Consider the following 15,326-nt stretch of genomic DNA (forward strand, 5'->3'; position numbering starts at 1 on the left):
TTTTTTTGAGAGAGAGAGTGTGTGAGTGTGAGTGGGGGAGGACAGGGAAAAGAGAGAGTTTTTTTTTTTAAGATTTTATTTATTCATGAGAGACACACACATACACACACAGAGGCAGAGACATAGGCAGAGGGAGAAGCAGGGTCCTCGCAGGGAGCCCGATGGGGGACTCGATCCCAGGACCTGAGATCACGCCCTGAGGTGAAGGCAGACAGTCAGCCACTGAGCCACCCAGGCGTCCCTAAGAGAGAATAACTTAAGCAGACTTGGCGCTGAGCACAGAGCCCATCCAAGGCTCTATTCACAATCCTGAGATCATGACCTGAGGCAAAATCAAGAGTCGGACGCTTAACCGACTGAGCCACGCAAGAACCCCCAGATATTGTACTTTTAAGCTCCAGAAATTCTATTTGATTCATTTTATATTTTTCATTTCTCTCATTATGTTCATTTCCATTAAATCCTTGGGCACATTTGTAATAGTGCTTTTTTTTTTTAAGATTTATTTATTTATTCATTCAGAGAGAGCGAGAGAGAGGCAGAGACACAGGCAGAGGGAGAAGCAGGCTCCATGCAGGAAGCCGGACGCGGGACTCGATTCCGGGTCTCCAGGATCACACCCCGGGCTGCAGGCGGCGCTAAACCGCTGCGCCACCAGGGCTGCCCTGTAATAGTGCTTTCAAAGTGCTTGTCTACTATTTTTATCATCTTATCATCATGTGTCTGTTTTTATTGACTATTTTTCTCCTGGTCACATTTGCCTACTTTTTTTTTGCATGTCTAGCGATTTTTTATTGAACACTTGATATTGTGAAATTTACATTGTTGAATGCTAGATTTTGTTGACTTCTTTTAAAACATCTTGAACTTTTTTTTTTAAGATTTTATTTATTCATGAGAGACACAGAGAGGGGGCCGGGCAGAGACACAGGAAGAGGGAGGGGAGAAGCAGGCTCATGCAGGGAGCCTGACATGGGACTTGATCCCAGGACTCCAGGATCATGCCCTGAGCGAAAGGCAGGTGCCAAACCACTGAACCACCCAAGGATCGCCAACATCTTGAACTTTGTTCTAACAGGCAGTCAGGCTTTTTGTGAATCAGTTTGATCTTTTCAAGGCTCCTTTTTAAGATGGGGTATAGCCTATCTTGAGTGGCCTCTTTCTAGAGCTAATTTTAGTCCTATTACTGAAGTATCTTCTGGAGTTTAAGTTCAATGCTCTAGGTGTTTAACAAGTTCAAAAGGAATTCCCCACATTGGCTGGTCAAAACTCAAACATCGCCCAATCCTCTGCTAACTTTGGGAATTATTCAGTTTATGGATACCCAGTAGTTCATTGCCTGGCTACACGGAGTTTTGCCCTATTCATTTGCTGCTTAATATTTAGCAACAGACTCAAGCATCCTCTAAGCAGAATTCTGGAGCTCTTTCTCTGGGTAATTCGTTCTTTCTATGGTAACACTAATTAACACATTACTAACCATTCACTAAAATCTGAGTAATGAGTTTAGGGATGTTCACTATAAAATTTCAGCTTTACTGTATGTTTGAAATTTTAATGAGATGTTTGAAAATAATCAGATTATATACAACAAATACAATGCCACCATTTATAAAGGTATTTGTGAGATTATACATCATCATGAAATGAGTTCTAAATCAGAAATGGCTGGGAAATACAGGCCATCCCTGTAACTAGGACAATAGAGTGAAAGACCTTCTAGATTCAAGTGGCACTTCACCCTATTTTTCCAAACATAATCCTTCAAGTTCTCAGAAGCTCCACATTTTCATCTATGAAGCTTCTGCAGTCTTGCTGGCTATACTGAATATCAGTTACTTCTGAAGCACAAGGTACTCATTTTTGCCATGGTTCACTTTATAACTATTTGCATGTAGTCTTTTTCATATGCAAACAGATTGCAAACTAGTGAGCCAAAGACAGCCCATAGATGTGTTTTATTTGTCCTAACTTGTCCTACCTAAAAGTTAGCTGTCAGATTACCTGGGTGGCTCACGTCATGATCTCAGGGTTTTGGGATTGAGGCCCGTATCATGCTCACTGCTCAGCAGGGAGCTTGCTTCTCCATCTCCTTCTGCTACCGTTCCCCACCCCTACCCCCACCCCTGGCTCCTGCTCTTTCTCTCTCTCAACTAAATAAAATCGTTAAAAAAAAAAAAAGTAAAAAATAAACTGTCTACATTCAAAAACTGGGAAATGGGGAGGGGAAAAATAAATAAAAATTAAAATTGGGAGGGCACCTGGGGTGGCTCAATTGGATAAGTGTCTAACTTAGGCTCAGTTCATGATTTCAGGGTCCTGGGACTGAGCTCTGCATTGTGCTCCCTGCTCAGCAGGGAGTCTGCTTCTCTTCTCTCTCTGCTCCTCCCCACCCCACTCATTTTCTTTCAAGTAAATAGAATCTTAAAAATAAAATCTTCACAAAAATAAAAATTGGAAGATTTCATATAAAACTTGGATTTCTGGCTCCTTAACAAGTAATCTGGCAACACTGGACGTACATTTCTACATAGCAACAGCTGACTGCATTTGGAGAAGCCTTTCTCCAACACCTACAGGGCCTAATTCCCTCAGTTACTATTCAGGTGGTTGAATCTGCAACTCCTAGACCTCTGTTGTCTAATATGGTAACTACTAGCTACATGTAGCAATTTGAACATAAAGTAATTCAAATTTAAATTATAATTAAATAAATTTAAAACCTCAATACCTCAGCCATATTTTGAGTGCTTAGTAGCCGTGTGTGGTTAGTGGCTACCATATTGGATAAGACTCTGCCACAGGGCACCTGGGTGGCTGAGTTGGTTAAGCATCTGCCTTTGGCTCAGGTCATGATCTCAGGGCCCTGAGATCGAGCCCTGTGTCTGGCTCCCTGCTCACCGGGAAGTCTGCTTGTCCCTCTCCCTCTGCTCCTCTCCCAACGCATGCTCTCTCTCAAATTATTTGACAGAGCCAGTAAGCACAAGCAAGGGGAATGGCAGAGGGAGAGGGAGAAGCAGGCTCCCCACTGAGCAAGGAGCAGGATGCAGGATCAGGACCTGAACCAAAGGCAAATGCTCAACTGACTGAGCCACCCAGGTGCCCCTAAATAAAATCTTAAAACTCTGTTCTGTCTCCCCAGTTAGAAGAACATCTTCCCTATCTTTTGAGTAACATACGTTACTAGCAGTACTGTGGAGACTCACCACTATTTTCTGTTTTTATAGGAAAATATGCCAAGATCTAACACGAGACGTGGGCTTGCGAACCGTTCACAACACTGGCTGTTACGTCTCAAGTCTGCCCCTATTCTACACACTTATTGAGGTGGTTTTTTTTTTCATAATTTCATTACACTAATTATGTTAACTGCCATCTAATTTCAGACCCCATTTGTTTTACCAATTGCCCCAATAATGTCCTTAATAATAAAAAGATCCAGTTTATAATCACATGTTGCCTTTAGTTGTCTCTTTAATCTCCTTGTGTCTGAAGCAGTTCTCTCTCTCCTGGACTTTTACCAACTTGAGACAGTTAGGATTATTTTGTATTATATCCAGTTTTATAAAATGTCCCTCAGTTCATCTGTTTAGATTTAGCGGATCTGTTTTTTTGTAGAAATCACGGTGATGCTGTGTTTTTCTCATTGCTGCCTACAGTACAGCTATTGGTCTCCTTAGTGTGATGTCAGCTTTCATTTCAACTATAGTGTATACATTCTCCTTTTGTATTTAAGATGTATCAACTTCCTCACCCTTTTTTTTTAAGATTTTATTTATTTGACAGAGAGAGAAGGAGCACAAGCAGGGGGAGTGGCAGAGAGAGAAAAGCAGGCTCCACACCAAGCAGGGAGCCCAATGCAGGGCTTGATCCAGGACTCTGGGATTATGACCTGAGTTAAAGACAGATGCTTAATTAACTGAGCCACCCAGGTGCCCCTCACCTTTTAATTGATTCATTTAGCTATATTAGTATGGAATCATGGCTTATTTTATTCAGTGAGTTTAAATCCAGTATTATCATTATATATTATGATGCTCACATTGTTCTGGATTTGGCTAGTAGTTTTTGTGTACTTCCGACATGTCCCTATTGTTCTTTGAGCATTTTTTTTTGCTGGAACAAACAAAATGTTCCACGCTTATCTTATACTTTCCAGTCCTGGATTCACCCATTTCTCCAAGGAGCCTTGGTTCCTTTTACTGGAGAATTAAGCCTTCTATGGGCTGAGCTAGAGAAATATACATTCCCTACATATACACTCTAATGTCTATATATACTTACATCGAAATCTATATTTATCTAGTTTATAAAAATACCTCAATGCTGCTGGGTTCCTTCTGGCTTTTTCCTTTTCCCTAATTGTAACTCCATTCTCTGCTAGTACTTATTACCTTCAATATATTAACTAAGTATTCCCCCACCACTCTATGTATGTAACCAATCTCCCATTACCAGCACTGCCTACCCCAGTGCCCTTTTCTCACCCGTCTTAGAATCCAGTACCTCTCCCTTCACAAACGTGTATCTTCCTCATTCCTTCTTAAAACACGTATATTTTTTTTAAAAAACCACCTTGTGGGGTGCCTGGGTGGTTCAGTCAGTTAAGCATCTGCCTTGGACTCAGATCATGATCCCTGCGTCCTGGGATGTAGCCCCAGCTCAGGCTCCCTGCTTCTCCCTCTGCCCACCCCCACCAACTCATGTTCTTTCTCGCACACTCTCTCAAATAAATAAAATTTTTGTTTTTTTGTTTAAAAAAACAACCTGGTTGGACACTGAGACCAAAAACTGTCAAGACACTTTTGTGCTAGGAGATTTTCATATGGACTGGGTATTCAATGAAATTAAGCCATCACTGTTCATTTTAACTGTGACTTTGGCATCAAAGTACATTTTTTATTTTTTTTAAGATTTTATTTATTTATTTATTCGTGAGAGACAGAGAGAGAGGCAGAGACACAGGCAGAGGGAGAAGCAGGCTCCATGCAGGGAGCCCAATGTGGGACTAGATCCAGGAACTCCTGGATCACGCCCGGAGCTGAAGGCAGATGCTCAACCGCTGAGCCACCCAGGTGTCCCAACATACATCTTTAAAAAGTCTTTATCATTACACATTGTCCTTATCATTACACATACACATTGGCGGGTGCCTGGGTGGCTCGATTGGGTAGGTGTCTGACTTTGGCTCAGGTCATAATCTCAAAGTCCTGGGATCAAGCCCGGTGTTGGGCTCCCACTGAGCACTGAGCAGTTGGCTTGTCCCTCTGCCCTTTCCCCCAGGTAGTACCCTTGCTCTATCAAATAAATAAAATCTTAAGAAAAAAAGAGAGATTTGCTAGGTGATGAGTACCAGGGAGTTGATTATTGTTTACCTAGTCTTATGTTTGAAATTTTCAAATTAAAGAAAAAAAGGAAAGGAGGCAACAGGTCTGCAGATCATTGGACTTTATTAAGAGGAATCACTGCTAATTACTTAGAAGCTACTGTCTAAGCCAAAATCCATGAGGTCCACATGAACATACAGTTAGACGGATACGAAACAAATGCATGGTCAAAACCATGAAATATCCTGATGCCCAGGTGATGAAGGCTGGGGTGAAGTATGCACATTTATTTCAAGCTGTTAAAGAGTTTGTGGGCCACCTAGATGGGAAAGAAAAGGATGTCATCAACTGGCAGCTTTAATGCCATAGCTTACAAGGTCCTTCATGACCTGGAACACACTACTGCCCCTTCTCTCTCCATAGCGTTCCCACATACCCACACCCCTAAGTGCTAGTGAACTACTTTTAGTTACATGAATACTATTTCCCTTCTACCTAGAACTCTCTCCCACTTTTTCACCTTTTAGCTTTCCTTTAGAATTTAAGTTTACATGTCATTTCTTGTAAGCCTTCTCTAAACGAACTCCTACCCCACACGTCTGTCCCTCCTCTGTCTTCCCCACAGAAACTTATACCTCCCATATCAGTGTTTATTAACGTAACAAATATTTATATAATATCTACTATATGTCAGGTGCTAAGGGAGCTACATTGGTAAACCAGGCAGTATCTCTGTCTCTTGAGGAACTTAGAGACTAATAACAGAAACATAATACACACATGAGGTTAACTTACTGAGAAATGCTCTGAGGAAATTACGAGAGCAGGGGGTAGCGGAGTGGGAGAAGTGGCTTTAAATAGGAGCATCAGTGAAAGCCATCCTGAGAAGTTTATACCCGAAAGAGTTAAGTATTCTACTTTTTTTTTTTTTAAGATTTTATTTATTTATTCATGAGAGTACAGAGAGAGGGAGGCAGAGACACAGGCAGAGGGAGAAGCAGGCTCCACGCAGGGAGCCTGACGTGGGACTCGATCCGGGGTCTCCAGGATCAGGCCCTGGACTGAAGGCGGCACTAAACCGCTGAGCCACTGGGGCTGCCCTCTACTTGTCTTTTATGCTGGTTCAACTAAAGGAAGGGACCATGCCTATTTCATTCATTCCTACATCTCAACCCAGTGCTTGGCTCATAAACTATTTAAATAACATGCAATTTATCATTTTAACTATATATTTTTAAAGTAAGCTCCGTGACAAATATGGGGTTCAAAATCACAACTCCGAGATGAAGAGTCACACTCTCCTCTGAATGAGCCTGCCAGGGGCCTTTCTTTTAACTATTTTTAACTCTACATTTCTTTCTTTCTTTTTTTTTTTTTTAAAGACTTTATTTATTTATGAGAGACACAGACATAGGCAGAAACACAGGCAGAGGGAGAAGCAGGCCCCTCACAGGGAGCCTGATGTGGGACTCGATCCGAAGACCGGGTTCATGCCCTGAGCTAAAGGCAGATGCTTAACCACTAAGCCACCCAGGCGTCCCTAACTCTACATTTCTGTGGCATTAATTTACACTAGCAACTATTAATTTTCAGAATTTTTTCATATTCTCAAACTGAAACTAAATAATCCCCCATTTCCCCTCCCTGAAGCCTGACAACCACCATTCCACTTTCTATGAATTTGATTACTCTAGGTACCTCATAAGTGGAATGACATGTTTTTTTGTGATTGGTTTGTTTTACTTAGCATGTCTTCAAGGTTCATACAGGTTGTAGCACGTCAGAGTTCCTTCCCCTTTTAAGGCTAAATATTTCATTGTATGTCTATACTGTAATGGATATTTGGGCTGCATCCACCTTTTAGCTATGAATATCGCTATTAACATGCATGTACAAGTTTCTGTTCAGCTGAACAGAGTTTCAGTTCTTTTGAAACTATACAACCAGGGATCCCTGGGTGGCGCAGCAGTTTGGCGCCTGCCTTTGGCCCAGGGCGCGATCCTGAAGACCCGGGATCAAATCCCACGTCGGGCTCCCGGTGCATGGAGCCTGCTTCTCCGTCTGCCTGTGTCTCTGCCTCTCTCTCTCTCTGTGTGACTATCATAAATAAATAAAAATTAAAAAAAAAAAAAAAAAAAAAAAAGAAACTATACAACCAGAAATGGAATTGCTGGATCATATAGCAGAGTTTAATTTTTTTAGTAAAGTGCTTGATTTCTTTTTATTGCCAAATAATATTCCATTATAACAGATATATTACATTTATCGGTTTCTCAATTGGTGAACACTTAGGTTTCCACTTTGTGGCTATTGTGAATAATGCTTCTTTGAATATTTGTGTACAAGCTTTTGTATAGACATATCTCTCCATTTCTCGAGTATATACCTTGGAGGGTTACTGGGTCATATGTTAACTTTTTGAAAAACTGCCAGACCAGTTTCTTTTTCTTTTCTTTTTGCCAGACCACCTTCTATAGGGCTATACCAATCTATATCCCCAACAGCAGTATATGAGGTTTCCAATTTCTCCACATCACCAACACCCATCTATTTTTAATGATATGAAGAATTACAGATGCACATTTTGTATATAAATTTTCCTTCTTTGGGGCAGCCCCAGTGGCGCAGCGGTTTAGCGCCGCCTGCAGCCAGGGCATGATCCTGGAGTCCTGGGATTGAGTCCCACGTCAGGCTCTCTGCATGGAGCCTGCTGCTCCCTCTGCCTGTGTCTCTGCCTCTCTCTCTCTCTCATTCTCTGCATTTCTATGAATAAATAAATAAAATCTTAAAAAAAAAATTAAAAGTTTAAAAAAAAATTTTTCCTTCTTTCCACTAAAATTATGTTGAAAAAGGAATGTAATACCTCTATTCATATTTTATATTTAAATGTACTTATGATTCCATTTTGTTTAAAAATCTGATAGTATATACAAGAAAACAGGGTTATCTCTAGGCAGTATAATTCAGTTACATTTTTTTTTTTTAATTTTTATTTATTTATGATAGTCACAGAGAGAGAGAGGCAGAGACACAGGCAGTGGGAGAAGCAGGCTCTATGCACTGGGAGCCCGATGTGGGATTTGTTTTTTTTGTTTTTTTTTTAAATTTTTTTAAATTTATTTATGATAGTCACAGAGAGAGAGAGAGAGAGAGAGAGAGAGAGAGAGAGAGAGGCAGAGACATAGGCAGAGGGAGAAGCAGGCTCCATGCACTGGGAGCCCGACGTGGGATTCGATCCCGGGTCTCCAGGATCGCGCCCTGGGCCAAAGGCAGGCGCCAAACCGCTGCGCCACCCAGGGATCCCCCGATGTGGGATTCGATCCCGGGTCTCCAGGATCGTGCCCTGGGCCAAAGGCAGGCGCCAAACCGCTGTGCCACCCAGGGATGCCAGATTTTTCTATCTTTATAAAATATCTTCCTTAATGGTCACAATGTGTTTAATGGGTGGGGTGCATATGCATTTGTGTATTTCCACTGTATATTACAGAATTAAAACAAAACACCTATGTTGGGATTTATTTTTTTAAGTAAGCTCCACACCCAACATGGGGCTTAAATTTATGACCCCAAGATCAAGAGTTGTGTGCTCTATGGACTGAGCTAGCCAGGTGCCCTGGGATTTTTGAAGCATAAATAAAATTGGTTGAATGGAGATCATTAACTTTTTCAGAGGGGGGGAAAAAAAGTCATTTATTTTTTCTTTTTTACCTTTGACCCCCTTCACACATTTCTCCCTATGTTTTTGATTATAGCCATCCTGATAGGTGAACTGATAGTTCCATTGTGGTTTTGATCTGTATTTCCCTGAGAGCTAATGGTGTTAAGCACCTTCTCATATGCTTATCAGCTTTAATATAAGCAATCATATCAAACTTTTGCCTACTCTGTAATTTATTTAAAATACCTGTTACATGGGGGCACCTGAGTGGCTCAGTCGGCTGAGTGTCTGCCTTCAGCTCAGGTCATGATCCCAGGGTCCTGGGAGTGAGCCCCACATCAGGCTTCTTGCTCAGTGGGAGCCTGTTTCTCCCTCTACCTCCACCTGCCACTCCCCATGCTCGTGTGCTCTCTGTCAAATAAATAAAATCTTTAAATGAAATACCTGTTATATGTAAGAGTCAAATACAAATTTACTTAAAAAAAAAAAAAAAGAAAAGAAAAGAAAAAGAAAACTTTTTGGGATGCCTGGGTGGCTCAGCAGTTAAGCGTCTGCCTTTGGCTCAGGGCATGATCCTGGAGTCCCAGGATCGAGTCCCACATTGGGCTCCCTGCATGGAGCCTGCTTCTGTCTCTGCCTCTTTCTCTCTCGGTGTCTCTCATAAATAAATAAGTAAAATCTTTTAAAAAAAGGAAAATAATACTTTTTGGACCAACTGCAATGTATAAGACATACTGGAGAATGTAAACGATTTTAAAGAATAGCCTACCACTTAAAGGTACAAAATCCAGCGTTTCCACTGTTTAGCAGTCCAAGTTGGGACATTGTTTCTCTTCTTTAAGCCTCAGTTTCTTAGTTTCTGTAAAATGGGGCTAACGACACCTATCTCCAGTGAAAGTAGTAGAATTAGGTAAGATTATTTACGTAAAGTGCTCAGCACTGTAGCTGACGTGAATGGGCCAATAAGTAAATGCTTACTGACAGAACTGCCCCTAGTGTGGAAGGTTGTCAGAACCAGGTTGGCCTGGCCACCAGAAGCGTTCCCCTTCCTGACTTCCAGCTAACTTACACAGTGGTCCCTTGCATGCAGGAAGTCAAAGAGCTCCTCTGTGCAATCCTCCTCTGTCTGTGACCTGGAGGATACACGCTGGTCACAGAGCTCTAGCCGCTCCCGAGCCTTTACACATTTCTCCAGCTGCTCGCATTGCTCTCTCACTGTTGTTAGGGGATCCTAAAGGAGAAACAGAGAAAAGAACCAAAATGGGGGTTTTAGGAGGAGACTCACAAACCATCTGCTTTGATTAATACAACCACCAAACCAAGGTGCTGCCTCTGAATTACCGTGCAGAAGGCCAGCTGGCAGAGCCACACTGCCGCCAGAAATGGCAGAATGGGGTCTCCCATTCAATTCTGATGCTAAGTAGTAGGGGAAAGTTTCACATTCCTGCCTTCCAAGGTTGCCAGTATGCACTGAAAGCCTCAGTCCTATCTGAAAAACAAGGTGGTAAAGGAAACCTAGCCAAACTTGAAGTAGATCTATAGGAGGCCTCACTTATTAACACATTATTTTGGGATATGTAATGTCTGTGAATTTGAATTCCCCTCATCTGAGAGCCAGGCCTACATGCCCCAGCTGCCCAGCTAGAAGGGCAATGTTAATAAGGAGAAGGGCTACATAAGAAAAGTTCCTTCCAGAATCCTTTATTAAACCGCAAAAAGCAGATAGAAAATTGAATACCAGGCCCTCAAGATGCTGCTGTGCTCTCTCATACCATGACTAAAGCAGCTCCAAACCCAGAAGATTCAGCTTCCCAGGCCCACACCCCCAAACACTCCACAGCACAGACAGTACTAAAGGCTTTTTCCACTTCCATTCTCTCCAAGATGTCAAGTAAAGACTCCTTAAAATGCCCTTAGAGTTTCATGAAGCTCAAACTTCCTTTTACTGAGATGTTCCAAACCTGAGACGACTCTTACCACTAATTCCTCCTCCTCCTCTTCCTCCTACAAAAGGAAAACAAAATTAATGTCAGCAGCAATTTAGGACATATATTCCTAGTCATACTGGTGTTGTAATTACTGAGGAAAAACACTGTATTAATTGTTTTTAAATTTTCTCTATTTTATGATGCTTTGACATTTTAGAGGTTTTGCTAATTCTGGTGTGAAAGCTCCTCCCAGGGGACAATACCTTTCATATGTAAACCAACCTATCCAAAACACCACCAATCACTTCATCTCCTACACTAAACCAATTATTGCTCCTGCCCTAATCACCCTAAGGGCCAAGTACAAATAACTAGACCACCCCTATTGCCCCAAATTATTCAAATAATCCAGTCCTAAACTTTCCAGAGCTAACCTATCCTGCCTCACCCATTCTTTCCCTCAGAAATCAAGAGCTGATTTCCCTTGCTCTTTCTACTGGCCCAGACACTTCTCCATGTGGCCCTGGGTAGTATGCCTTCCCCTCCTTCTCTTGGGATCCATAAATAGTAAACTCTTCTTTCAAAAAAAAGTGTCTTGGGATCCCTGGGTGGCTCAGAGGTTTGGCGCCAGCCTTCAGCCCAGGGCGTGATCCTGGGGAACGGGATCAAGTCCCACATCGGGCTCCTTGCATGGAGCCTGCTTCTCCCTCTGCCTGTGTCTCTGCCTCTGTGTCTCTCATGAATAAATAAATAAACAAAATCTTAAAAAAAAAAAAAGTGTCTCCATGTCTATAGTCTATAACCTTACCATGCCTAATTAAAACAAACCCAGAGTACATTTCAACAAGGACATACTATCCACTTTCATTAGCAACAACCTAGTGTGTAGGACACTCTACATAAAGTAGGGCAACTGGGGGCTTAGTCAGTTAAGCCTCGGCCTTTGGCTTAGGTTGTTATCCTAGGGTCCTGGGATCCAGCTCTATGTTGAGCCCCACATCGGGCTCCCTGCTCAGGGGGAGTCAGCTTCTCCCTCTCTCTCTGCCCCTCCACCCTGCTCACACTTTCTCTTGATTTCTCTCTAACAAATAAAGTATATAAATTACTTTCATATCTGTAATTTGATTAATCACAACAGCCCCTTAAGGGCTCCACTTTACAGATAACAAACACTAATTAGACATTTTCTTTCTTTCTTTTCTAAAATAAGCTCTACGCCCAACATGGAGCTTGAACTCACCAACCACCCTGAGATCAAGAGTCACATGCTCTTATCTACTGAGCCAGCCTGGTGCCCCAATTAGACATTTTCTGATATAAATTCAAGCTGATGTTCACATGAAATTTTTGTTTGAAATTCTGGTAGGCCCTAGTATTACCAGAAATAGCTCAGTTTAGTCCTTCTATCCAAAACGAAATTAGGAAGAAAACTAACATTTTTTTCTAGACTCTGAACTTGAACTAGGAATATGAAAATAGCCAAACCTAAACTTCGTTAGCCAGAGCTTAACTAAAAACGTTAGTCACTGCTTTTTGACTTGCTGAATTTCCAGGTCTCTACATAGACTATGAGCCTAAGTGCATCAAAGGTCTACAGTACAGTGCTCCATTCACAACCTTGGAAATACCACCTTCTACCTATTTACTTCTGATTCAGGTACACAACCTCAAACTTTGTTTCCTTTCTTCCTAAGAGAGCAAAAAAATCCCTATGGAAGCATCATTATAGGTCTAAATCTGGAGCACAATAGAGTCTGATCAATATTTCAGCCTGTTTGCCTGCCTGCACATCCATGTATCCACATTTGGGGGAAGGGAAAGAAAAGGTATATAGGAAAATACCAAGAACTAGTTCAGCAATCCCTCATTATGTTTTCAAAAATCCAACACAATCTGCTTGTCCCTACCATGCCCTTTGGGGAAGAGACCAAAACTCAGGAAAGCTGGGAGGGCTAAGGCTGCTATTTATCCTCAAAATTAGCAAAGATCTCTTCTAAACATGAAGATTTTTAGGATGTCAAATTCTAGATTTACTTTTTTCTTTTTAAAAAATTTATTCATGAGAAACACACAGAGAGAGGCAGAGATACAGGCAGAGTGAGAAGCAGGCTCCTCACAGGGAGCCCAATGTGGGACTCGATCCCCAGACTGGGATCACACCCTGAGCCAAAGGCAGATGCTCAACCGCTGAGCCACCCACGCGTCCCAAATTCTAGATTTTCATTAAGGTTTCTTACCCTTGCTCTTTAAAAAAATTCATACTGAAAAAATTCTTCCAAAAAACGGAAATCAGGGATCCCTGGGTGGTGCAGCGGTTTGGCGCCTGCCTTTGGCCCAGGGCGTGATCCTGGAGACTGGAGATCGAATCCCACATCGGGCTCCCAGTGCATGGAGCCTGCTTCTCCCTCTGCCTATGTCTCTGCCTCTCTCTCTCTCTCTGTGACTATCATAAAAAAACAAACAAACAAACAAAAACACAAAAACGGAAATCATATTGTTTCAGTTAGAGACCCGAAATTTGGGCAGCGGGGGGCGGGGGGCGGCGGGCGGCTCAGCAGTTTGGCGCCGTCTTCAGCCAGGGGTGTGATCCTGGAGACCTCGGATCGAGTCCCACATCGGGCTTCCTGCATGGAGCCTGCTTCTCCCTCTGCCTGTGTCTCTGCCCCTCTCCCTCTCTCATGAATAAATAAATAAAATCTTAAAAAAAAAGAAACCTGGAATTTGTATCCTAGAAACAAGACCTTTGTATCATTTCTCTACTAGCAATGCTACTACATTGATCATTTTGATAATATTGTATGAAAAAATATTAGGACATGTAGAAAAACAAATCCAAGTCTGAATATGGACTACTTCATGTAAAATTTCCAGTCAATAACAAAAACCAAGGTCACACTAAACAAAAAGATGTAATGTCCAAAAGGTATAGGTTCTTCATAAGCCCTTAGTTTTTAAATATATTTTATTTGTTAGAGAGAGAGTGCCCAAGTAGGGGTAGGGGTGGACAAGGGGCAGAGGGAGAGAGAGCAGACTCCCCACCAAGCAGGAAGCCTGTCGAAGCTGGATACCAACACCCTGGGATCATGACACAGCTGAAGGCAGACATCCAACCAACTGAACCACCTGGGCGCCCCAAAGACCTCAGTTTTCTTAATTTTAAAACTGACTCCTTGCTTTTTCTCATCTACTGCTGTGGTAGGAGTGCTGAACTTTCTGGTATACTTCCTGCTGAACATCCTGAGGCTGGTTCCATTTCATTCTGCTCCTCTTTCTGAAAATAATAAGACTAGGAAAAATCTTGGGATAAACTAGTTTCCATCTGTTTTGAACCCATAAACCTGGAACAGCTGCCCTGAAGGGACTAGAGAACAAAGGATAGGAAATGTGACTGGAAAACAAAGGTAGCTGGCTTCTGTAAAGCTGTGAAGCACTGTGGCTAAGTCTTGGTTGGGTCAGAAACCATGCTGCTTGGGTTCAAGTCCTGGCTCCATGATTTCCCAGCTGTGGTCCTTAGAAAAGACATTTAACCTTTCTGTGCTAGTTTTTCATCTGTAAAATGACAATAAGAACAGTACCCAATACTCACCTTCTAGGACTAGTGTGTCGCTTAAACGGATTGGTACATATAAATAACTTGGAATAGTAAGCAGTCAAAAAATAATTATTAAATTGGCATTCTTACTCTGGCAAAGAGCTCCCTCTTCCATCAGCACAGAATTATACTGCACATTCCTACACTGTCCTCAAATATATCTCCCACCTTCACCCCTACCGAAAAAAAGAAACCACCACTTCTTTACAGAAACTAGCATAAGGCCAGATCTTCGGAACCTGCACAGAAAATGTGGCAGGATTCTTGACCCGAGTGGAGAGAAGCACTAGGGCTGGTCAGCCTGCTCTCTAAACCTGCCAAACTAGGGTCTCGGAACACCTGACCGACTAAAAATAAAAATACAATTTTTACAAAAGTTTAGGCGACACAGCATTTCTTTGTCGCTACACCTTCACTGCATTCACAGACGGGGGAAACCAGGAGCTAGAGAAAGGCTAGTCATCTACTTGTCCAAGATGAATCGACAAATTCTGGGGAAGGGTCAAGGGAACCAGCAATCCGGACGGTGCAAACTCCAGGGGCGACTCCAGAGCCAACAGGGCCCGGTGGGTTTTGGCGGGCTAGGTGTTGAGCCTCCCTCCGGGCAGCGAAGAGGGTCGAGTCGGTCGCCCTGCCTTACCTCCTTGGGATCTCCGGACCCGGTCAGCATCTTTTGCTCGTCCTCCAGCCCCATGTCCCGCTACAGTTCTGAATTCAACACCAGCAGCAACAGCGGCACCTACTCCACTTCAGGATCAAGAAGGACTTGTAAGGGTCACTCGGCGGATATCCGGCGGTCTGGCCGGAAGTGCGGCAGACTC

At 42.5% G+C, this 15,326-nt stretch overlaps 1 protein-coding gene and 1 long non-coding RNA gene across 3 annotated transcripts in view; one reads left to right on the top strand and one right to left on the bottom strand.

Moving 5' to 3' along the window:
• LOC144282038 (uncharacterized) overlaps nt 1–3,452 on the top strand; it is an 11,090-nt gene extending 7,638 nt beyond the window's left edge. The window contains exon 2 of the long non-coding RNA XR_013350402.1: nt 3,228–3,452. This is a non-coding gene — a long non-coding RNA (uncharacterized LOC144282038). The remainder of the gene's footprint in view (nt 1–3,227) is intronic.
• A 1,981-nt stretch (nt 3,453–5,433) lies between these two features.
• On the bottom strand, nt 5,434–15,304 carry UQCRH (ubiquinol-cytochrome c reductase hinge protein). 2 transcript variants are annotated; one of them, XM_077845119.1, is made up of 5 exons: nt 15,146–15,276; nt 10,963–10,989; nt 10,327–10,474; nt 10,055–10,216; nt 5,434–5,646 (listed from the first exon to the last, which is right to left on the bottom strand). In XM_077845119.1, exons 3-5 carry the CDS (start codon nt 10,387–10,389, stop codon nt 5,614–5,616), a joined length of 258 nt encoding a protein of 85 aa, XP_077701245.1. In that variant the 5' UTR covers nt 10,390–10,474; nt 10,963–10,989; nt 15,146–15,276; the 3' UTR covers nt 5,434–5,613. The 2 variants fall into 2 exon arrangements, with proteins under 2 accessions (XP_077701245.1, XP_077701244.1); XM_077845118.1 differs by lacking the exon at nt 10,327–10,474 and having other exon boundaries at nt 15,146–15,304.
• Between the last annotated feature and the right edge of the window lie 22 nt (nt 15,305–15,326).

Source organism: Canis aureus, chromosome 13 (genome assembly GCF_053574225.1).
Source record: "Canis aureus isolate CA01 chromosome 13, VMU_Caureus_v.1.0, whole genome shotgun sequence".
Classification (NCBI taxonomy): Eukaryota; Metazoa; Chordata; class Mammalia; order Carnivora; family Canidae; genus Canis; species Canis aureus.

Excerpts from the sequence above, each read along its gene's own strand:
- UQCRH (XM_077845118.1), bottom strand. The coding sequence starts at position 15,199 with ATGGGGCTGGAGGACGAGCAAAAGATGCTGACCGGGTCCGGAGATCCC. Across the intron at positions 10,990-15,145 it reads GGTCCGGAGATCCCAAGGAG|GAGGAAGAGGAGGAGGAGGA; the intron begins GTAAGGCAGGGC and ends TTCCTTTTGTAG. Across the intron at positions 10,217-10,962 it reads AGGAGGAGGAGGAATTAGTG|GATCCCCTAACAACAGTGAG; the intron begins GTAAGAGTCGTC and ends TTTCTCCTTTAG.